Source organism: Mesocricetus auratus, unplaced genomic scaffold, assembly GCF_017639785.1.
Source record: "Mesocricetus auratus isolate SY011 unplaced genomic scaffold, BCM_Maur_2.0 contig_10609_pilon_obj, whole genome shotgun sequence".
In the NCBI taxonomy this organism is placed as follows: domain Eukaryota; kingdom Metazoa; phylum Chordata; class Mammalia; order Rodentia; family Cricetidae; genus Mesocricetus; species Mesocricetus auratus.
The window spans coordinates 14,563-39,262 of NW_024430915.1; the positions used below are offsets into that span (position 1 = coordinate 14,563).

At 40.7% G+C, this 24,700-nt stretch overlaps 1 protein-coding gene and 1 pseudogene across 1 annotated transcript; both read left to right on the forward strand.

Moving 5' to 3' along the window:
* Positions 1–1,323: 1,323 nt before the first annotated feature.
* On the forward strand, positions 1,324–6,563 carry LOC121138126 (zinc finger protein 431-like). Its single transcript, XM_040740936.1, has 4 exons — positions 1,324–1,410; positions 3,341–3,467; positions 3,674–3,734; positions 4,869–6,563. Exons 1-4 carry the CDS (start codon positions 1,324–1,326, stop codon positions 6,289–6,291), a joined length of 1,698 nt encoding a protein of 565 aa, XP_040596870.1. The 3' UTR covers positions 6,292–6,563.
* Positions 6,564–6,704: 141 nt separating this feature from the next.
* On the forward strand, positions 6,705–11,507 carry LOC121138127 (annotated as a pseudogene).
* Positions 11,508–24,700: the final 13,193 nt, after the last annotated feature.

Below are 24,700 nucleotides of genomic sequence, written 5' to 3' on the forward strand. Positions count from 1 at the left end.
TCATCTCCTCTGTCTTGGAGAGAAATGCAATCTGACCAGCCTGAAGTAAAGAACCTTTTTCCTTTGCATCAGAACTGTCAATTCCTTAGGTTGGTCTCTGGGAACCCGTAAACCTGGCACAACAGTATTATGCTTTGTTCTCTGTCAAAATATCTCCCAGATTCCATATGGTATTTCCACACCATACAGGCTAATGCTTTAAAATAAGGATTTAACACTTTGGCTGGGGAAACAGCATGAACTTCCCATGGTTTTGTATTGTGAATATAACATCTGCTGATGCCAGACTATACTTTCTAACACTAGACCTTGTTACCTTCCTTAGTCAACCCCCCAGGTGAATTGGGATCACTATTTTCTTTTAGAACCTTTTTTAAAGGACACAACCATTGAATATTTCCCAACAATTTTTGAAAAATCGCTTAAAAGATTGTCAGATTGTAAGTTATCTTTTTTAATTTTTTAAATTGAGGTTTAATTTTTATTAGACTATAACATATGTCCCAAGTATGGTTTAATTTTTATTAGTATATAACAAATGTCCCAAATAACTTGAAAAATCACTCAAAATTTGCAAGTAGTCTTTTTGGATCCAACCATTAAGCCTCTCACTAGCTGACAAGGCCTCATTTGCATCTTAGCTGACATGCTCTAATTTGCATTTACACAGACACCTTTGTGGGTGGGGCCTGACGAAGAGGCAGTTCTTTGAAAAAACTTTTTTTTAAATCACGTATTAACTTTATTTGCTAGATTATCTTTTTTGTTAACCATAAAAAATTTAGGAGGATCTCTGTATCCTCTCGTTTTAAACTTCATAGAATAATCCATACATATTTTCTTGGCTCCTAGGCTATGCCGTAAGCTTCTGGTGTTTTCTATTGATTGGCTCTGAAGGCTTAAATCTTTCATCTTTCCTGTTAAGACACTGACCTGACTGGCTGGATGCTGCTTTTGGCCCTATCTAAAGCAATTTAGGTAGCTTTTTAACTATATTCAAAGTGATTTAAGTATCCTTTTAATCATATCCAAGGCAACTAGAACAGTTGCTTTCATCAACATTCACGCATTTACACGTCACATTCCATATATACTGGCATGACCACGCCTATACACCCAGATCATATACACATCTCTTTCATCTATCCTCTTGCTTAGGTTCTTAATTGAAGTCTCTTGCTATAGCCATATAGTTGAATTATGAGCATCCAAAATCTGAACAAATCCAAATTTATCCATGTAGTCTTTTTTCTATAAGGTCTTAAAACAGTTTCTGACTGGCTGTATTAATAGCATTTCTATACATTTGTCTGGGCGTCAGCCATGGCAGCAGCTCTCAAGGCTGTGAGCTGCCTAGGCTCTGGCTCTGACCTTCCTCGCCCCTGGCCTTTGGGCCTGGGCTGGCCTCCTGTAGGTTACCTGCTGCCGTTTTTCTCTCCTGCACCCTGGACTTTTTTAAGTTCCTGCCAGTCTGACATCCGAACAAACCTTTAACAGACTCATTTGTGCCGCCTTCCTTTCTACAAGGTCTTAGCATGGCCTGGCATGCGGTATTAGCATTTTCATAAGCTAGCTGTCTCAATCAAAAGGTTCATACCTGTACTCCCCTTAGATGATGTTTGTATTAGCCTATAGACAAAATTTTGAACTAACTCCTTAGTTCCTTGCTTGCTTTTTCCAAAACCTCCAGCCCGAGTCCTGGTGGCTGAAAGTCTGTTTTGAGTTCTCCTGGCTGCTGGGCTAATCTGCCCGTACCTTGCTATCAAGAGTTAGCTGCTGATCTATATCTTTGTATTGCCCTTCCTCAACGAGCACTTTATAACAAAAGGGAAGGTTTGGGGCTCTCTCTTTTTTGTTTTGTTTTGTTTGTTGCTTCCCCAGCACTAACCTATACTGGAGACACCGACCTGCCAGCTGCCGGCCATGACCCGAGGGGTGCCTTCCCCTAGGCTGATCTATGCTTGCTTCTTCCTTTGACAAAGGAACATTTCTATGATCTGAGGAACCTTGAAAAGTTCTTATCTCTCGTGAGAGTGATTTTGCTAAATCTTTCAAGTCTCCTACCTTTGCTGAATTTTACCACTAGGTTTCTGCCTCTCTGTGTTTCTAGTTAAAAATGAGGGACGTGAAGACTCTTGTCCTGATACTTAATAACTTTCTTTTTATAATCATTTTAATCTCTCTGCCTGTATGTTCTTTTTGGTCTGGCCCCTCCTCAGTAGGTGTGGAGGTCTCCGCTAACCGCTTCAGAGGAAAATAATTTCCTGTTGTTCTGCAAGTATGCGAGGTAGCACCTTCGCTTCCCTAAAAATTGGCGCAGCATCTTTGATACTGCTGCAGCAGTGGCGTCTGTGAGAGGGGAAGGAGTCTTTTAAAACTTTTAAATTCCAAAATCCTCCGCAGTTTTGCTTCAGTTTAGCTCTCCTGGCTATCAAAACACACACAAGTAAATATACAATCATCTGAACAACAATTTTTGTCTTATACATTCCCTTAATAATCTTAAAGGCAGTCACCACCTTTTATTTATTTATCTGTTTATTTATTTCGCGTCCCCTAGGGACAAACATCTCCCCTATAAGTTACAACCTCCATGTTCCTTGTAAGAATTGTTTAAGACCCTTCTTTTTTACACTAATTCCTTGTATCTTGAGGGCTTCCTTGAGCCCGAAAATAGAGACTTTTGAGAGGATACCTGTCCCATCACTTACATTGGCTGTAATAATTGCACCATTGCTCACCACCATCCGTCTTGCTCTTTTCGCGAAGATAGGTACAGAACTGGATTGAATGCATAACTCTTTGTAGGAACTTCAGTAAAAGCCTCTGACTTCCTTTTCTCCTTTGTATTTCTTTGACTGATTGTTTCATGGGAGACAATATGTACTTCTGTCTGTCCTGGAGACCTGATTGCATAGACTAGGCTGACATTCAACTCAGAGGCAAATGTACCTGCCTCTGTCTTCTGAGTGCTGGTGGTAAAGGTGTTGGCCAATACACCCAGTTTGTCCATCTTACTTTCCTTTTTATAGGTAGTAATTGTTCATGCAGTTCTCTCATATGTACTCTTTACTGTTGATCTGTCTAATTCTCTCTTTCTGATTGTTAATAGGCATTTCTCTTGCAAGGTGATATCCTGTTCAAAGGATACTAAAATGACAGAGGTGACCATGCTATTCACTTTCCTTCTAAAGTGACTTGGTGATTACATTATAATGTCTGTATAATAGAATAAGTATGGAGTGCATAAGAATTATATGACTATGCTGTCAAAGAAGTATACATTTACAATATTGCAAATATCATGTTTTCTGTTGTACATATGTCCGGGATATTTTAGAATTCAGTGACCTATGATGATGTGCATGTTGCCTTCACTTGGGAAGAGTGGACTTTGCTGGACTCTTCCCAGAAGAATCTCTACCAAAATGTGATGTTTGAGACCTACATGAACCTCACTACTATAGGTAAGACCGAATTTTCATGCCCATTTTAAAATGAAGGGACAACTATCCCTTGGTTATTAATATTCTTCTGTGATTTGATTGAGTAAGAAGAATAAGGTCATAAGTCAGTCATGGTTTTATGGTTAATTGAAGACAGTAAATTCAATCTTACTTAATTTTCAGTAATATATACTTTCTTGTACTATATTTCTTGTACTTTATTTTAGGATACAAATGGGAAGACCATAATATGGAAGAACACTGTCAAAGTTCTAAAAGACATGAAAGGTAATTTTTCAAGTGCATGATGATACAAATGTGCCTCTCAAAAATTTTTATGTGTCCTTGAAATTTTAAACAAAAGCAAGAGTGGAAATAAGCACAGCTTAAAGTACAGTGATTATTATTAAATTCTAAAACTGTAAACTTCAATTTCAGGTTGGTTGAATTGCATTTGCAAGGCAATCTTTTAAGGAAGATGACAGGGAAATAATGCTGTAATAGATATCACCATTTTAATCACAGCACCATGATTGTAGAACAGTCAATCCATTTATTTCATACTACTCATATTACAAAATGTATATTCATTGAGGAGATAATAACTATATCTCCAATACCTTCTAATAAGCAAATAGTCTATAGTAAACCTAGTGTTACTCATAAACTTGTTGTGACTATGCTAATGTTAAGTTTAGTGGGAGAAGCAATTCTGGTCTTGAATCAAGGGATACTTGTTGAGGAGAAACCTTAATCCCTATACGACAAGTCTATGAGGAACATAAATTCAAACTGGGTGAATTCAATGTGGAAACTTTTATTAGTTATTCTTCCTCTACAAGGTGTAACATATGTTACTCTGCTTATAAGCCATATAAACATCGTATACAGAAAGGCATCACATACCTGTATCTCAGAAAAAATTATAAGATAAGTATCAGTCTTCCCATTGAGTATGTATTTGATTCAATATATAAGTAATTAATTTTTCAGCTTCACTTCAACATACCCACACTGCAGAAAAGCCCTGCGGGTACTACGACAGTGTAAATACTCTGTCCTAGTTCATTTAGCAAATATAGTCTGACTCACACTATAAGAGAATTTATGAATGCAATAATGGTGGTGAAGATCTGAATTTTTCCAGTTCTCTTCAAATATGTAAAAAGTCTCCCATAGTAAAAAAGATTCTGTAAATGTGAAGCATGTAATAAAGGATATTACAATGAGAGGTATCATCATAGATGCAAAACAACCCTACAAGAAAGGGAACAGCATGAGTGTAAACACAGTGATAAAATCTTGAGATTTGATAACCTCTTTGAAATTGAACCAAATTGTAAAATTAATTCAGCCAGACATAAAGATTCAACAGTGTGTTGAATGTGGTAAAGCTGTTACATGTGCCAATTATCCTTGCAGGCATGAAGAAAGACAAACTGGAGAGAAGCCTTCTGTATATACTCAGTGTGCTAAAGCCTTTGCATATGGCAGTCATCTTCAAGGGCATGAAAGAACACATACTGGAGACAAACCCTATCAATGTAATCAATGTGGTAAAGTCTTTGCACATCAAAGAAATCTTCAAGTCCATAAAAGAACACACACTGGAGAGAAACCCTATGAATGTGATCAGTGTGGTAAAGCCTTGTCTCATCACAGTACTCTTCAAATGCATAAAAAAATAATACATACCAGAGATAAACCCTATGAATGTAATCAGTGTAGTAAAACTTTTGCATGTCATAGTCATCTTCAAGTACATAAAAGAACACATACTGGAGAGAAACCCTATGAATGTAATCAGTGTGGTAAAGCCTTTTCTCATCACAGTTCTTTTCAAAAGCACAAAAGAACACATACTGGAGAGAAACCCTATGAATGTGATCAGTGTGGTAAAGCTTTTGCATGTCACAGTCATCTTCAAGTGCATAAAAGAACACACACTGGAGAGAAACCTTACGAATGTGATCAGTGTGGTAAAGCCTTTTCTTATCATAGTACTCTTCAAATTCATAAAAGAACACATACTGGAGAAAAGCCCTGTGTATGTGATCAGTGTGGTAAAGCCTTTTCTCAGCATAGTACTCTTCAAAAGCATAAAAGAACACATACCAGAGATAAACCCTATGAATGTAATCAGTGTAGTAAAACTTTTGCATGTCATAGTCATCTTCAAGCGCATACAAGAGCACACACTGGAGAGAAACCCTATGGATGTAATCAGTGTGGTAAAGCCTTTTCTCATCACAGTTCTCTTCAGATACATAAAAGAAAACATACTGGAGAGAAACCCTATGAATGTGGTCAGTGTGGGAAAGCTTTTGCACGTCATTGTCATCTTCAAGTGCATAAAAGAACACATACTGGAGAGAAACCCTATGAATGTAATCAGTGTGGCAAAGCCTTTTCTCATCACAGTTCTTTTCAAAAGCACAAAAGAACACATACTGGAGAGAAACCCTATGAATGTGATCAGTGTGGGAAAGCTTTTGCAAGTCATAGTCATCTTCAAGTGCATAAAAGAACACATACTGGAGAGAAACCCTATGTATGTGATCAGTGTGGCAAAGCCTTTTCTCAGCACTGTACTCTTAAAATGCATAAAAGAACACATACTAGAGAGAAACCCTATGGATGTAATCAGTGTGGCAAAGCCTTTTCTCAGCACTGTACTCTTAAAATGCATAAAAGAACACATACTAGAGAGAAACCCTATGGATGTAATCAGTGTGGTAAAGCTTTCATATGTGACAGTCAACTTCAAAGGCATAAAAGAACACATTCAACAGAGAAACCTGATGAATATAATAATTTTTTTCTTAGCCTATGCACTTATCAGTAGTCTTTGAAATCATACTTCACTGAAACCCTATAAAAATAGTCAGTGTGGTAAAGTTTTACCCTTTATATATACAGGAGTAAAACTTTTTTGTGTTCAGTCAATCTATTCAAGCTTTTGCATATTACAATAGTCTTTGAGTACCTGAAAAGTGTAGAAAGGGCTTCTTATTATAAAAAATTTGGTAAGGTCTTTAGCTAACACACAATCAATTTCAAAACAGTATTTATTCTGTAGGAAAAAAAATGAATGGTTTCAACAATCTGTTCAAGCATTATGCTGTCTGTTTTTATATTATTTGCACTAGCAAACTCATGAAAAAAAACAATTTGTGAACCCTGTGTGTAGGGTAAGTGGGCCAGCTGAAGAAACACATGCCGATCCTGCAAACAGCACCAGTGAAACACACAGACTGTGGTCCTGAAACTCGAGCAAAAGAAACACACTGCCCTTAAGCCAGAGCCAAAGAAACACTCTTTGCCCCTAATCCAGAGCCAGTCAAAGAAATGCTCTAGCCCTGAACCAGAGCCAAAATGTTAGAATGGACCAATGAAAGAAACACATCTTGTTCCTGAATCCAGAGCCAAGGAAATATATTCTACTTTTGACCAAGTAAGTGCAAACCAACTGATCACTGAGATTGAAACCAACCAAACTGTGAGCATGAAGTCCAGCCAGTCTTTGGGACTGGTTAGGCCCGGGCATTGAAATCCAACCAATTTCTACCCTGAAAATTTTATTCCTGGAAGATGTCCACCCCAAGAAGTTCTATGTAAGGCATGTGCTTGTTCAGTTGGCAGTTGCCTTTCCCACTCTGGCAAAGGCAGCCATTCCTTGCCAGCAAATCTCTGGAATGAATTTTGGGTGAAGACCTTACATGTGAGCTGATCAGAAACTTCCTTAGCAGGGCAGAGCAGAGAAACAATGAACACCTCTGTTGTCAAACTCCCTTAGGGGAACAGAGCAGAATGAACAACCTAGTCCCAGAGCCTGAGCAGACTGATAGATTTCTGCAGTGGTTTCTGCTATAGTTGAATGAAGCAGAGTAGGAACAGTTTGGGGTGGAGCTGAGGAAAAACATCCATCTCGCCAGGGAAACTCCCTTGGAGCAGAGCAGAGAGGCATGGATACCTCTTGGGAATCTCCCTGAGGGGAGTGGGGCAGGGCAGCAACAGACATCTCTGCTTGGAAACTCTTGCCTGTAGCTGTGATGGCTCTCTCTCAGAGAGGAGCAGGATTGCTATTCCCTGCAGGAGACCATCTCCCACTGGAACACAGCTTCATGCATAGGCTGGCATCTGCCAGTCAGGATTCCGTTCTCCTCACAACTGTAGGTATCCAATACCTATACTTCTAATCTGTAGGTATAGCCTGCCTCTTGACAGTCAGGGTACGGTTCCTTCCAGAGCTGTAACACTTGCACCATGAATTTAAAGGATAATGTAACCCTTTAGATTTTATACTTCTCTTCAATTGCTTGAAATATCTAATTCAGGTGTAAAAGTTTAGGGGTTTGTTTTAGTTTCTTATCTGTTCCTGTGATATAAGGTCTATGTCAACTTACAAGAATTTAATTTGGCCTTCCAAACATCATGCTCACTGGTACACCAGGGTCGGAAAGACCATTCTAGGCAAAGAACTTGCATCAAGATCAGGACTGAAGGACATGAATGTGGGTGATTTAAGTCTGATCACCGGATATCATGGAGTCTGGCAAGCTGGCTTCCCCCAAGAGCATGCTGAAAGGTACACAGATGATGGCACAGCTCCTGAAGGATATGGGGATTACAGGATATGAGCCGAGAGTTATAAATCAGATGTTGGAGTTTGCCTTCCGATGTGTGACCTCAATTCTAGATGATGCTAAAGTTTACTCAAGCCAAGCCAAGAAAGCTACTGTTGATGCAGATGATGTGCGATTGGCAATTCAGTGCCGTGCAGACCAGTCTTTCACCTCTCCTCCCCCGAGAGATTTGTATTCGTGCCGTGCGGACCAGTCTTTCACTTCTCCTCCCCCAAGAGATTTTTATTAGTGCCGTGCGGACCAGTCTTTCACTTCTCCTCCCCCAAGAGATTTTTATTAGGTACCGTGCAGACCAGTCTTTCACTTCTCCCCCAAGAGATTTTTATTAGGTATTGCAAGACAAAGACATCAAACCCCTTTGCCATTGATCAAGCCATGCTCAGGTCCTAGAGCGCCACCCGATAGGTACTGTGTAACTATAGGCTTAAGTCTTTGAAAAAGAAAAAAGGCATCTGCTCCTGCAGGAAGAATAACAGTTCCCAGGTTAAGTGTTGGTTCAGTTTCTAGCAGACCAAGTACTCCCACACTAGGCACACCAACTCCACAAACTGTGTCTGTCTCAACTAAAGTAGGCACTCCAGTGGCCCTCACAGGACAAAGGTTTACAGTCCAGATGCCTGCTTCTCAGTCCCCTGCTGTGAAAGCTTCAATTCCTGCAACATCAGCAGTTCAGAATGTTCTGATTAATCCATCACTGATTGGGTCCAAAAACATTCTTAACTACTACTAATACGGTATACCAAAATACAGCCAATGAGTCAGCAAATGCGCTGAAAAGAAAATGTGAAGATGATGATGTTGCTGCTGCTGCTGACTATGATAATTTGTAATCCAGTCTGGATGCTTGTAATATGTATACTTGGTCTTGAAGCCATTGTACTGAAATTACACAAGCATGTTAGATGCTTTAAAGCTGTATTTTAGAGAATGGTATTTAAGAAGTATACATACTATGCTTTTCAATTGAAATGTTCAGTTTTAATAGAACTGGTAATGGTTTCTCATCTACCTTTATGCATAAAAATAAAATTGTCATTTATCAATTTGGAAAAAAAATAATTTAATTTGGCATCTTGGTTCCAGAGGGATGCAGAATCACCATGAAAGTGGCATGGCAAGTAGTGTCAGAATGGAAGCTATAGCAGCAGGCTAAGAACTTACACCCTCAACCTGCAGCATGAAGCAGAGTGGGAACTGGAAATGGTGTTTGGATGCAAATTCTCAATGCCTACCCCCAGGGACATATTTCATCCAGAAGGGCATCATTTCCTAAATCTCCCCAAATGATACCATCAACTTAGACCTCAAGCCTATATGCTTGTTTTCAGTTACATATACCAATCCACAATGAAGAAAAACTCTGTAAGTAAGCTGTCAGATACCTCAACACCTGTGTTACAGGAATGAATGGTTACAATAGAAAAACTTTCATGATTGAAAAATTGTTTAGTGTGTTATTTTAATTGTAATTATGTACTGTCAGTGCGTGATTGAGTGGGTATGTGAAGGTGCATTCTGGTTCCTGACAACATTAGATCCTTGCCAGTTGGACCAGGATGTATCCCAGGTGCATGAGCTAGCTTGTTGGGGCCCATTTCCTATGAGGGGATGCCGTGTCAGCCTTAATGCAGGGGGGAGTGGCAATGCTTTGGTGTGTAGTGGGAAGGAAGGTTGGAACGCTGAAGGTCTGGTTTGTAGAAATTCTCAACTTGTCATTCCGCATTCAGTTACGTGTGACAAGGTTTGCAAACAGTTTAGAACTGGTATAAAGGAGGTAATGGGGGCTCATCCTTCAGAAATATTTGACTAGAGTGCATTTAGCTTCCCTCTACCACTAGCCACAATAGTACAATTCAGGGAAATTCAACCCCAGGGAGCAAAAGGAATTTCTGGGCTACAGAGGTTCCTTCAGTGTACATGGTGTTGTGCAGGTTAATAGGGCAGATTCCACATATTGTGCTATAATCCATGTGGCAGGATGCAGGATCTTTCAACGTGTGTGTGTGTGTGTGTGTGTGTGTATCAGTCAGACTGGGTTTGCTAGAAACTACAGTGGGTAATGAGGGAATGCATAACCATAGGAAATATTTCTGATCACCTCCATTTCCAGAGAGACCTCTAGAGTATGGGGCCTCTGTGTGTGGGAGAGACATCACTAGTAGCTGGAGGGTCAGAAATAGAGAAGTTTAGGGTTCACTTTGAGTTGCTTTTGTGAGATTTCTGAAGTCTTTATTTAATTTTTATACAGGCTCAATCATAGGTTCCATTAAGTTCACATTTTCCTGGTTGAGTTTTCTTAGGTCTTCTGATTTAAGTGTGACTATATTTCTTCTTTTGTTCTTGGCTTTTTCTCTGTACACCCTCATTTGTTCACAAATATTGTGCATATTCTTCATTTTTGTAGATTTATGTAAAGAACAAAATTATGTCAATGTGTACCAGTTTTTATTAATCCTGCTGAGAATTCTGTGTTTTTTCATGTGACACATAGCTTTGGAATCCGATTTACTGTTGTAATTTGTTGAAAAATTTCTATGGATAGTATTGAATTTATGCTGTAAGTTGAACATACCCGACGTCTTCATGATGTTGAATACACATCATTTTTTTTTATATTTTATTTTCCAGTTTAAATTTAGATAAGAAACGAGGTTGCTTCACAAGTCAGTTCAAGGTCCCTCTCCCATTCCCTCCCCTCCTCCCGTGCCCTCCCCCCAAACCCCCCCCCCCGTTATCCCCTCATTCCCCCAGGGAGGGTGAGGCCCTCCATGGGGGTGTCCATAGTCTGGAATACACATCATTTTAATACTATTGTTTGCAAAAGCGTAAAGGGCTAAAAGAAACTATTCCAAGTAGTCTTTGTTTAGCAAACTACAAAAAATGTGTGAAAGTGAAACAAATCTGAAACAATGTATGAAGACAGAAAGAGGACTGCAATGTAGTTTATTCACACAGAATACATTGTTATGTTCACATAGAAGATAGCCTAGTATGTATTATTTAATTGAAAAAGCAAAAAGAGTGAAAGTAAAACTTGCTCCAGAATGTAACAGTGAATCTGAACATGACATGTTATTGTGCAGAAGCATACAAAGTAATCTCTGATAGCAGTAGGTTGGGATTTTACAACAGATATGAATTAAAATTTGTTAAAATCATGATGTATTTTAATCATTGATATAAAATTACCCACATTTACTCTATGTATTCTGAGGCTCTTGGACATATTACCTACACCCAAGCAATCATATTACTACAAACAAAAGAGTAAACAACGTTCTCCAGACATTCTTCTTCTATCCCTGTGTTCATGTGTATCTATAGTATACAGTGTTCTCGTAAATTGGCAGAATTGCAATGGAGCCCATAAATCTCAGTATATTATCCATGCAATAAAGATTAGTATTAAAAAGTATCAGAATTCTCATGGCCATTATAGTCATGGTTGCCTGAATAGGAAAATAACTTAAATTTTTATTTGTTGAGGACAAGCTTGTGGACTCAAGAGGACAGGTGAAGTGGAATGCCAATGCAATATGGAATATAATATTTATTTACCAGAATAAGAACTTACACACAAAGGATGGGGAGTCAGAAGTGTGGCCATCTTCCAGAGGAAGAGAGGAGAATCAGAGGAATTTGTTTCTCTTTCACTTCCTTGTATCCTAAATGTCCTTATTCCTGCCCTTAGGGTGGATAGCTTTGTGGGGCTCACCCCTACAGATGGTATTAATGAGTGAAGAAAATAGCAGTGTTTAAAAGATCTGGTCTGGCCTCTGGGGTCTTTAGGTTCAGGCTGGTCTCCAGTAGACCTATTATTGCTTGGGAACCTAGACCTGGCCTGTGTTCTAGTAAGGCTGTATTCTCATCGAGGTGTTGTCCTGGAATTGCTAGATCTGGCATGGCTTCTGGTAAAGCAGAAATCTTCCTAATTGTAAACCAAGTTATGGAGCCAGGGATGATCAGGTCTGTGATTTTGGGGCAGGCTTAAATGAGGTTAGTGGGTGGTGGTCATTGTCTTCCCTGGGGTTCCTAGGAGTAGCCTCACCTCCTGTAAGGCCACCAGAGCTATGCTGTCTGGTGTTGCTGGCCTGTTAGCTGGATGTGGGTGGTGTCTTACCTGTATAGTTCCTTGGACCTTCTTTGTCTCTGAAATAGCCAAAAATATCTTCCAAAGCAATAGGCTGAGATTGGGTTTTAGTGGTTGAGATGCACTGAAGTTGTTGGACAGACTTGAAGGAGTTTAGGAGTTTCTTCCCGGGGGTCATGAGAACCACGCTGGCCTCTAGAACAGCTGTGGGACCTTGTGTGGAGCCCAAGGTAGGGAGTGTAGTCAGGTTGCTGGGCGGGCTTTAAGGGGGATTATTAGGTAGTGATGGGTGTCTTACCTGGGGTCCCTTGATGTGACCTGGCCTCTGGTAAAGCTGAAGTCTTCTTCCAAACTTTTATAGCAGGATATCGAACCAGCACTGTGGGATGGTGTGTTGTGTGCAGTCTGGAATATTTTGGCAGGCTTATGGAAGTTCTATGGGTGGTGAAAATGTGTGCCTGCATATCCAACATATTAATAGAAATGCATCAATTTCCTAGGGATTATTTGTTTACTCTTCCTTATTTAATATGTCATTTTTGTTGTTGATGTCATGGCTAAACTGTGAAATCTTTAGTTTAGTGGATAAAAAGTACTCTGATGGCTGGGCAGGTCACTTAGCAAGTATTCTTGTTGGGGATAACCTGAATTCAGATAGCAACCTAAATTGGGAGTTTCCTAACCATCTGCTACTCCAGATCCAAGGGATCTGACACCCCCTTTTCTGGTGTGCCACCTATATACTCATAGGGGATATTCTCCCACACACCCAAATAGACCCATAACACTGGGGATAAACTTGTTTTCAAAAGTTCTTGTGACTTGCAAAGCAATTAGAGCAAAACCAGTTCCTTGGCATGGCATATAATACAAACCATAGAACAGCTGTGTAAAAATCTGTTGTCTTGCATTTTTTTCTAGAAGTTCTCACTCTGATGCAGACTTACATTCAATCATCAATATGAGAAAACAAAATGGCTTCTACATGATCATAAAAGACATCATTTTCTTTATCATGAGGCATGAAATATATATAGAAGTAAAAACATTTTCTACAGTGCTGAAACACAAGAATCGTTTAAGCAAAGCTCTTCCAATTTGGTGAATTAGCCATTCACTCCCATCCCATTTTCTCCTATTGGCAATGGAGAGAACTGGAGTATACAGGGTGAGTGCTGGCCAGTGATTTTTTTTTGTCATTGATTTTGATAGTGATCTTGTACTACGTGTTTAAAGGACGGTGTTATATTTATAGGTCTGTCTGGTGTCTCCTTTTATCATTAGTGTCATTTTTTCCTCTGGTTTTATTCATTGTAATCTAATTATATTGTTTTTCTTTGAAAATAATGGACCTCACCTACTTTTTTTCTGAAAAATTACTGATTTATGTTATGAGTTTCTTGAGTTTTTGTTGAATTGCGGACTTTCTGTGGAGAAACAGTTTTAATTTTCTCCTCTTGATATTAAAGCCTTTGCTCTCCTTCGTTCTTGGCATCTGTGTTTTCCAGTTTTTGCTATCATTGATTGGGATTTTGCTACTTTAGTTGTTTATATGACTAATACATTGATTTTTGATTTTTAAAATACTCTCATATATTGTCTTTGCTTCCTAGTTTGTTTAAACTGTCACAGGTTAAAGTCATCTGACCAAATCACACAGGTTGATTGCGATGACTGTGAGAGATTGGGTTGATTGACTGATGGGGGAAGGCTGTTCCATTGAGGATGGCAATATCCCTAAGGAAGTTGTATATGAGAGCTAGCTGAGCATGAGACAGTGACAAAATTAGAGAGAAAGCCAGCAAAATGTGTTTCCGTGGGGTGTTACCTTCAGTTGTTAGCTGTATCCTAAGCTTCCACAATGATGGACTCTGCTCTTGGCCTGTCAACCAAATAAACCTGTTCATTACCCAAGTTGCTTTTGGCTACAATATTTAATCACAGTCACAGAGAAGCAAGTTAGAATTTAAAAAAATGGTACCTCCAAAGTAATTCTGTTGCCGCAAAGGCCTTGAGAATGTTGTCTTTTGAAGACTATGGAAGGTATAGAGCTCTACATTGCAAAAGCCGTAGAAAGGTGGACACAGCTCAGTTGGCTTTTCCTGTAGAATCTGGAATGTGTGATGTTCAATGGAAATCAATATAGTTGAGGTCAATGTCATGGGATTTCATTAATAAATAATCATTAAGAAAAAAAAAGCCTAGAGGCCATTTGTGTGACATTTTGGCTCAAAATCTTTCTTGTACCGCACATGTCCCGTGAAATTGAGTGAGGCAGAATTAAAAAGCAATGGGATGATTTCTTAGACAAAATATTGGTTCTGTTGGATAGTTATTACTGATGAATCATTCAGGCCTCAAGAAAAAGAGCAAGAAGTGGGATGAGAAAATGCAGAGTCTGCGGTTTGCAGAGAAAAACTGCACTAGGTAGTCAGATGGCAGCAATAGCTGAAACAGGCAGGAATTTTAAAAGTTAGTCATCTTCCTTCTTCTAGAAATGCTTTCTTCTCACGCTCAATGTATTGAAGTACTGTTTAAGAAGAAAATGCAAGAGAAAATATTTAATATCTATTTTTAAAAATCTGTTTATTAGAGAGAAGATCTTATTTGTCCTGGCGCTGCTCTTGAAATTGTTACATCACTAAAGGCAACCTGGAAATCCTGAACCTTCTCTCTCAAACTCCCAAGTGTTGAGATTTCAAGCATAAGTCATTATACTTGAATGTAGACCAAAAAATGTAACAACATTCAATACCTATATATAATGGAGTTGTCTCAAGAATCTGTCACCGGGCGGTGGTGGCGCATACCTTTAATCCCAGCACTCGGGAAGCCGAGGCAGGCAGATCTCTGTGAGTTCGAGGCTGGGCTGGACCGACAGCCTCAAAAACAATACAGAGAAACCCTGTCTCGTAAACAACCAAAAAAAATTCTGTCAACACCAGTTCAGTTCACTGTTAGTAAAACCCAGCATAATGGTAGCTCAAAACATTACCTTGGAGACCATTCACTGAGAGGCAGAGAGTATTTCTGCATTTTCAACACTACAGGTTCAGTTTCTGTATAATTCATGAACTGGTCAAGTAAATATTTTTATTTGAAGATAACATTAACAGCCATTTTACTTTCATTGGTATTGAGATCAATTCATTTTATAGAGGCTGGCGTTAATGTAGATAACATGAGTCACTGGTTAAATTATATTATCATCTATACAGATTACAGTTGGCCACACATTGCTTATTATGTGTATATATGGTCTCTTGTACCTTGTTTATCTATAATCCATATACATCTCATATGTGTGTAACAAATTCATGAATAGATGACATGAATGTTAATTGATTCAAATCAGATATATATACACACATATGTATATAGGTACAAATTCTGAATAATAATGCTTGTGACTATTTTACATATCTTCTCTGAAGGAAAGATCCTAATACTTAGTATGTGTGATACTAGCAAAATATCCTAAGGGTCATTCATAAGTTTATTGGGAGACAAACACAAATACATCTGGTCACCCATACTAGGGCTCTGATGACAGAGCAGAGAAACAAGCTTATCCAAGCATCATTTATGAGATAGTTTCTGTATCAGCATTACTTACAGTAACATAAGTGAGCTGTGCCTCACAGGAGCCCCTTACAGAAACATCCCTATACTATTCAGGATGGTTTATGAAGCTGGCATCTTTGCAATTCCCTTCTCCATTTAGAGGCAGATATTCCAGCTACCCTCTTCTTCACAACACCATTACCACTTATTTAACCTTGGAGAGATGCCTTGTGGCTGTTGCAACTTTCAGAAGCTTTCTGACAGAAGAGCCTCCCCCCTTCTCTGCAGGAGAGGATGCCTCATCTTACAGCAAGCAGATATGTAGCAAGGAATCTGAGGGTTACTCAGTCACAAAGCATAGCCTGAAGGATTTACTGGCTTGCTGAAAATGCACTCAAACAGAGGAGAATCTTCAAAAGGTGTAAATGTTACTCTGTGGAAAGTCAGAACTGTGCAGTACTCTGAGAAGGCCTTCTTCCAAAAATAAGTCTTCAAAGAAAATGATACAAAACCAGTTCCTGTTTTTAAATTAATTTATTTTTTTAAATAAATTAGAAATAAGCTTTTGACATGTCAATCCCAGTTCCCTCTCCCCTCCTCCCCTACCCCCCACCAGTCCCCTATCCCACCCCCTTTGTGCTCCCCAGGGAGGGTGAAGACTTCCATGGGGGAATCTTCAAAGTCTGTCATATCATTTGGAGCAGTGCCTAGGTCCTCCCCTGTGTGTCTAGGCTGAGAGAGTATCTTCCCTCTATGTGGAATGGACTCCTAAAGTCCATTCATATACTAGGGATAAATACTGATCCACAACTAGATAACCCATAGATTGCCCAGGCCTCCTAATTGACATCCATGTTCAGGGGGTCTGGGTTAGTCTATGCTGGTTTCCCAGCTATCAGTCTGGGGTTCATGAGCTCCTCCTTGTTCAGGTCAGCTGTTTCTGTGGGTTTCCCCAGCCTGGTCTTGACCCCTTTGCTCATCACACCTCCCTCTCTGTTCTTTACAAACATGTCCAGATTCGAATTAATTGTAATCCAAAGGCTGGAAGTGCTGCTTAGAATTGCATGTTTTCTACTAGAATTTAAGGTGAATCTGATGGTTTACAGATACACTAGGATTATATTGTGTAAAAGTCTTTAAGCAATTTTAGTGTATATAAAAGAAAATCTAATTTTATGTTTGAAAATAATTAATCTGTGTTCATATAAAATAAATATAAAGAATACATAAATAAATATTTTAAATAAAAATTAAAGGTTTCTGGATATTACTACTCAAAAATACATGTTCAGAACTAAACATTGTTCACATGAGATGAAACACAAATAGATGGGACATGAAAAACAATGTTCAACATCACAGTCATCACTGCTGCTTTGGACTTCATCTTGGAGCAGTCACAATGGCCAAGATCAATAAAGCAAATGACAGACAGCTCATGCTGCTGAGCATGTGCTGTAAGCAAGACACTCCTCCATGGATGGTGAGAGCCCAACCATGTACAGCCACTATGGAAAGTAGTGAAACAGTTTCTCGGGAAGCCGGAAATACATCTCTCGATCCAGTTATACCACGCATGGGCATATACACCCTACTAGAGAGACACTTACTCATTCATTACTGTTGCACTTATTCATAGAACCAGAAATTTTAAACAGCCTAGATGTCCATCAGCTGATGAAAGATAAAGAAAATATGGTACATTTACACATGGATTATTCAGCTGTTTAAAAAAACTGAAATCATAAATTCACAAGCAAATGGATGGTGCTAGAAAAAAATCACCCTGAGTGAGGTAACCCAGACTCAAAAGGACAAATTTAGTACATATCTTCCATGTAGATGTTATCTTTTAAAACCTCCAATAAAGGCTACCTTGAATGCCCTTCCCCTATAATGAAATTGATGACTACCTTAAATGCCATTATACAGTCTTCACCCAGTAGCAGAAGGAAACAGAAGCAGAGATCCATTGCTAAACACTGAGCAGAACTCCTGGAATCCAGTTGTAGAGAGGGAGGAGCGATGAGCAAAGGGGTCAAGACCATGCTGGGGAAACCCACAGAAACAGCTGACCTGAGCAAATGGGAGCTCATGGACCCCAGTATGGACAGCTGGGGAATCAGCGTAAGACTGAAGCGGAACCCTGAATGTGGGTTATCAGTTGGCGGGTCTGGGCAGTCTATGGGGCATCTGGCAGTGGAACCAGTATTTATCCCTGGTGCATGGCTTTAGGAGGCCATTCCCTATGGAGAGATACTCTCTCAGCCTAGACAGAGAATGGAGGGCCTCAGTCCTGCCCTGTATTATGTGACAGACGTTGATGATCCCTAATGGGAGGCCTTACCCACCCTGATAAGTGAATAGGGAGTAGGATAGGGAATTGGTGGAGGGAGTGGGAAGATCACACAATAAACAGGACAGATGAGGTCAGGTGAAAGCAGGCTTCTCTGTCATGATCTCTTGTGGAACATGAACTCTGTCCAACTCAGGGCACCTTGTGGGACAAAGACCCACTTGCTGATATAAGGTGTGGGTTCAGTTTGCTGTAGTTCAAATTCCCCGAGAGTTAGAGGCCTGTACTAGATCCAGAAGCAAAGGTCACACTGGGAATTGCTCTCAGATGAAAAGATCAAATGGCCTCCTATCACTCTCTCCCATCTCAATCCTGTGCTCCCTATCCCCATGGGGGTAAGTCAGAGCCTGCTGTCCCTCCAAGAGCAAAGAAACAGAAACAGCATCTCCCAGGATACAGTATTTAATGGATATCCAAGCAGCTGTATGTTGGCGTTAATGACATTTTAACAAGTACATACTGTTTATAACATGATTACTACATTTCAAAGCTAATAACTACAATTCAAATGACCTATCAGATACTACTTATAAAAACTCTTTCTCCGATGGTAACTATAGAAACACTGTAAGCCACCATGTGCATTCAGGGAATCAAACCCAAGTCCTCTGAATGAGCAGCCAGTGCTCTTTATTGCCAGGCATCTCTGCAGAACCAATCTTGTGTTTCTGATAGCTCGTCCTTTCCCTCTCTGTGATGAACACATTTGCCTTCCTTTGTTACATTCTACTTCCCAACAAGGCTCTGAATTTACTGAGAGAAACTACCATGACTCTTTAGCACTCTATACTTAGCATTAGAAACACAGCATTCCTAAAATTCACCTATGGCTCAGTTGGTAAAGTGCCTGTCACTGCAGCATCAAGGCCCAAATCTGGATCCCCGCACAATGTAAAAGCCAGTTACAGCAGCTACAAACCCAGCACTGGGGCAACCAAAGAGAGGTAGAGCCTTGCAGACTATTGGCTAGCCTGCTCAGGCGAATCAATGGGATCCAGGTTCATCCTGAAACGCAGTCTCAAATAATAAGGTAGAAGGAGATGGGGAGATGGCACAATTCATAAAACACGTGCTTCGCAACCCTGAGGACCCGAGTTCTGATCCCCAGCAGCCATGTAAATGGCAGGCAGGTGTGGTAGCCCACATGCAACCCAAGATGTCACAGGGGAGCCACAGACCAGGCTGCTTAGCTGGACACTGTATGTTCAGGGGGAAGATCTGCCTGATAGAGAAGGTAGAGAATAACGTAGAGCTGATCACCTTATGTCAGCCCTCTAAACTTTTACATTTCAGTTAGAAAATTACTTGCCCTTCTTCAAGAAAGGTTGCTTCGGCAGGAGAGTGGTGGTGCATGCTCCCCACTGAGTCCTCCAACCCACCCTCCCCCACTTCCCAAGGATAGTAAGGTCCTCCACGGGGAACCATCAAACTCCATCACATCATTTGGGGAAGGGCATAGGCCCTCTTTTGTGTATTTGGGCTGCAGTAGTATCCCTCCATAGAGAATGGGCTCCCAAAGTCCATTTGTGCTCTAGAGATAAACACTGGCTCCACTATTAGATGTACCATAGACTTCCCTGGCCTTCTTGGTGGCACCCACTTTCAGAGGGCTTGGTGTGGTTCAATGCTGGTTCCCCAGCTTTATGGCTAGGGTCTCTGTGCTCTCAATAGGTCAGGTCAGCTGTTTCTGTGGGTTTCTCCAGCACAGCCTTGGCTCCTTTGCTCATCCCTGCTCTCTCTCTACAACTGGATTCCAGGAGTGTGGCTCAGTGTTTAGCTGTTTGTGCCTGCTTCTTTTTCGATCAACAATTGGATGAAGGCTCTAGGAATGGCAACCAAGGTAGTAGTCATCAATCTCATTATAGTGGAAGGGCATCAAAGTCAGCCTCTTTACCACTGCCTAGATTCTTAGTTGGGGTCATCCCTGTGGATCCCTTAACTTTTCCCCAGTGCCAGACCTCTCTCCAAATCTGTACTGGCTCCCTCTATCAAGGCATGTCTCTATTCCTCCCCTTTCTCAGTCCTCCTGTTCTCCTCCCCATCCCCTTCCCCCTTTCCCCTCCCCAGTCCCCTCCTCCCCCACTGCTCCCAATTTGCTCAGGGGTTCTTGCCCCCCTCCCTTTCTTCAGGGGACTATGCATTCTTCTCTTGGGGTCTTCCTTGTTTCTTAGTTTCTCTGGCTGTGTGGATTGTAGACTGGTAGTTCTTTGCTCTATGTCTAATATCCATATATGAGTGAATACATACCCTGCTTGTCTTTCTGTGATTGGGTTACCTCACTCAGGATATAAGAGTTTATATAACGTGTGATAAATGGACATATGAAACACTTTGTTCTTAATGATCATACTGTGTTACTGTTTCGTCGATTGACCTCAGCAAATCTGACTCTTCAGTGTGAGGACTGAACTATTTAGTCTGTGTGGGTAAATCACCCAGGGAGCAGACAGCAGCACTGGCCCCATGCAGGCACAAGGATGAGCATGTCCTTCTGTTCCAGCCAAATAAAGAAGTGATGGTGTCTTGGTGGCATGCTGGCTGTTTTAAGTAATGGTTTGTATGATCATTAGGCCACTGTTGCCTCAGTAGGACTGTGCTTTGGCATAGACCACATATGAAGGCAAAAAGAAACAGAGGATTCTGGGAGCACTGAAATCAGGTGTGAGATATTACCAAGTATCTGTATGTGCTAAAATGGAAATAAAGACAGAATTGTGATGGATAAAGTTCCAGTACTCATGTTTTAGTTAAAATATTTCAATGAACGATGCCATCCAACAGTATGAGCTTATGGGAAGGATGTATCTGCAACCATCCCCCTTCATGAGTGATTTCATTTTCCAGTGCAGGAGACCAAACCCACAACTTAGTGCATCCTTGGCAAGTGCTCTAGCACTGAGCTACTCACACAGCTCCTATTTGGTAAAGTTTCTTTGGTTTGTTTGTTTGTTTTCTAAAGAGAGTCTTATGTAGTCCAAGCTGGCTTTCACCAGATTCTCTTGCCTCTGCCTCTCAGGTGCCAGCATTACAGGCATGCACTACCTTTCCTGTCTTATTTTTAAACCGTTAAATATATGAAATGAAGTATATTATTTAATAATCAAGTCACACAGGTGCAGCAGTCTCCATGATCAGAGCTGCAGGGTTGAGAGACAGGGACCTACACCAGCATCAAGATCTCACTTTGCTCCTCGGGCCATTATCTGGCTTATTCTTTGTCATCCTTTTTGTCCTCTTTGGTTCTCCTCACTAAACTTAAGGTTTTGGCACCTTAAAAATCACACAGAATTCTCCTTTGTTTTGTTTTGTTTTGTTTGTTTGTTGTTTTTGTTTTAGGACCAGGTATGTGCCCATGGTTGTCTTGGAACTCTATAAACCAAGCTGGCCTCCAACTAACAGAGATCCACCTGGCTCTGCCTCCCGAGTGCTGGGATTAAAGAACAGTTGTTCATAACATCCATACTTACAATAGGCAAAGTCTTTGCCATTGCTCTGAGCCAGACTTAGGGAAGGCTTTGCCATTCATATGGGACAGAGGCATTCAGATCCTTGGCATGACGTTATTCACTTACTCAGGACTTAATCTGCTCCTCACAGTCATATATTTCTGTTCACACTATTTGTATTAAATGAAATTCAAGTTAGTTAGTAAACAGTCTTGGAACTTAGTGTGTGTGTGTGTGTGTGTGTGTGTGTGTGAGAGAGAGAGAGAGAGAGAGAGAGAGAGAGAGAGAGAGAGAGAGAGAGAGAGAGAGAGAGAGCATGTAGGTTTTCATAAACAAAGAAATAAGGAAACTAGTGAAAAACATTAGCTCATGGAATATGTAAGAGATTTCAATTGATAAGAAGGGCAGAGTGATGTGGGTAACTATAGTTGCTGTTAAAAGAGACTGCTTCTCTAAACTTCACAGTACGATTTTACCTTGTTGGAAGTTCTCTTAAGTTTCTGTTTTAATGACCTCTTCTGCAAACTCATAGTGAATTCAAGGTCTGAAATACAAACAGATATCCTGAAATCAATGCTGTTAGCTGGCCTGAAACAGGACCTCCATTTATCTTGGAAAATACACAGAGATGATTACATTTTTAACATTTTAGTTAGACCAAGAGACTCTTGTCCCAGTTTCCCTTTCTCGCTGTGATAAAGACCGTGAGCAAAAGCAAATTGCAGAAGAACAGGCTTATTTGTCTCACGTCTCTTAGGAGTCACAGACCGTTAAGTAAAGCAAACACAGGAACCTGGACACAGGCACTGAAGCAGAAGCCATGCAGGGACACAACTCACTGGCTTGCTCTACTATCTTCCGTTTCCCATCCAGGACCACTTGCCCAGGAGTGAAACTACCCACAATGGACTGGGCCCTCCCACATCAATCATTAGTCAGGAAAATGACCCACGGACTTGTCTACCTGTCAATATGATGAAAGGAATTCCTCAGTTGACCACCATCTTCTATGAGGATGCCAGCTTATGTGGAGGTGACAAACCAACCAGCACTACTGACTTTCTTCCATAGCGCTAGAAGACGCTCTGCAAGCTGCTGTGGAGAAGACATACCAGTGTTCTTTTTTTGCAATTTCATTTTTTATTACACTTTTTATTATATATTTAAATTAGGAACAAGCTCCCTCTCCCTCCCCTCCACACACACTCCCCCCACCAGTCCCTCCAGCCCCCACCTAACCCCCATTCCATTCCCTACAGAGGGGGAGACCTCCACGAGTGATCTCTAGAGTCTGTCATTTCATCTCTGGGAGCACTCAGACCCTCCCCAAAGTGTCCAGATTGAGAGAGCATCCCTCACTGTGGGATGGGTCCCCAAAGTCCATTTGTATGCCAGGGATAAATACTGATCTACTACCCCAAAACTCTATAGATTGCCTGAGTCTCCTCATTGACACCCACATTCAGGGGGTCTGGATCAGTCCCATGCTGGCCTCTCAGCCATCAGTCTAGAGTCCAAGATCTCCTGCTTGTTCAGGTCAGCTGTTTCTCTGGGGTTTCACCAGCCCAATCTTGACCCCTATGATCATCACCCCTCCCTCTCTGTCACTGGGTTCCAGAAGTTCAGTTCAGTGTTAAGCTGTGGGTGTCTGCCTCTGCTTCCTTCTGTCACTGGATGGAGGTTCTAGGATGGTATGGAAGACAGTTGTCAAAATCATTATTAGGGAGGGGCATTTAATGTAGTATCTTGACTACTGCTATTCACTAGTGCCAGATCTCCCCTCAAACCTAGAATGGCTCCCTCTATTATGGTATGTCCTTTCCTGCTCTCCTTTATTCTTCTCCCAATTCAAACTTCCTGCTCCCCCATGTCCTCCTCTCCTTCCTCTTCTCTCCCTCTCTTTTTCCTGGCTCCATTTCCCCTCCCCACCTTGTGCTCCCAACAATCTGCTCAGGAGATCTTGCTTCATTCCATCTACTCTGGGGTACCATGTATGTCTCTGTTAGGGTACTTCCTGTTTCCCTGCCTCTCTGGCAGTGGGATTTTTGTAGACTGGCATTCCCCTGATTCATGTCTAAAATCCATATATGAGAGAGTACATACCATGTTTGTCTTTTTGTGACTGGGTTACCCCACTCAGCATAGTTTCTTCTAGTGCCATCCATTTGCCTGCAAATTTCAAGGTTCCATTATTTTTTTCTGCTGAATAGTAATCCATTGTATAAATGTACCACATTTTCTCTATCCACTCTTCAGTTTAGGGGCATCGAGGTTGCTTCCAGGTTCTGCCTATTACAAATGATGCTGCTATGAACATAGTGGATCAGAGGTCCTTTTGTATGAATGTGCATCTTTTGGGTATATGCTTAAGTGTGAAATTGTTGGGTCTTGTGGTGGCCTGATTCCCATTTTCCTGAGGAATCTCCATACTGATTTCCAAAGTGGCTCCACGAGTTGGCACTCCCACTAGCAGTGGAGGAGTGTTCCCCTTTTGCCACATCCTCTCCAGCATAAACTGTTATTGGTGGTTTTGATTTTAGCAATTCTGACAGGAGGAAGATGGTATCTCAGAGTTGTTTTGATTTTCATTATCCTGATGGCTAAGGATTTTGAGCACTTTCTTAAGTGTCTCTCAGTCATTGTAGTCTCCTCTGTTGAGATTCTCTATGTAGTTCTGTAGCCCACCTTTTAATTGGATCCTTTGGTGTTTTGGAGACTTGCTTCTTGAACTCTTTGTAGATTTTGGAGATCAGCCCTCTGCCAGAAGTGGGGTTAGTGAATATCTTTTCCCATCCTGTGGGCTGCCTTTTTGTCTTGTTGACTGTGTCCTTTGCCTTGCAGGAGCTTCTTAGTTTCAGCAGCTCCCATTTATTAATTGTCGATCTCAGTGTCTGTGCTAGTGGTATTATGCTCAGGAAGTAATCTCCTGTACCAATTTGTCCAAGGTTATCTCCCACTTTCTCTTCTAACAGGTTCAATGTGACTGGATTTATGTTGAGGTCTTTAATCCATTTGGACTTAAGTTTTGTGCATGGCAATAGACATGGGTCTATCTGCAGTCTTCTACATGCCAGCATTCAGTTATGCCAGCACAATTTGTTGAAAATGCTTTCTTTTTTCCATTGTATGATTTTAGCTTCTTTGTCAAAAAC

Coding starts and splice junctions, on each gene's coding strand:
- LOC121138126 (XM_040740936.1), top strand. CDS start 1,324: ATGGCAGCAGCTCTCAAGGCTGTGAGCTGCCTAGGCTCTGGCTCTGAC. Junction 1,411..3,340: donor TGGGCCTGGGCTGGCCTCCT/GTAGGTTACCTG, acceptor GGGATATTTTAG/AATTCAGTGACCTATGATGA. Junction 3,735..4,868: donor AGTTCTAAAAGACATGAAAG/GTAATTTTTCAA, acceptor TTATCCTTGCAG/GCATGAAGAAAGACAAACTG.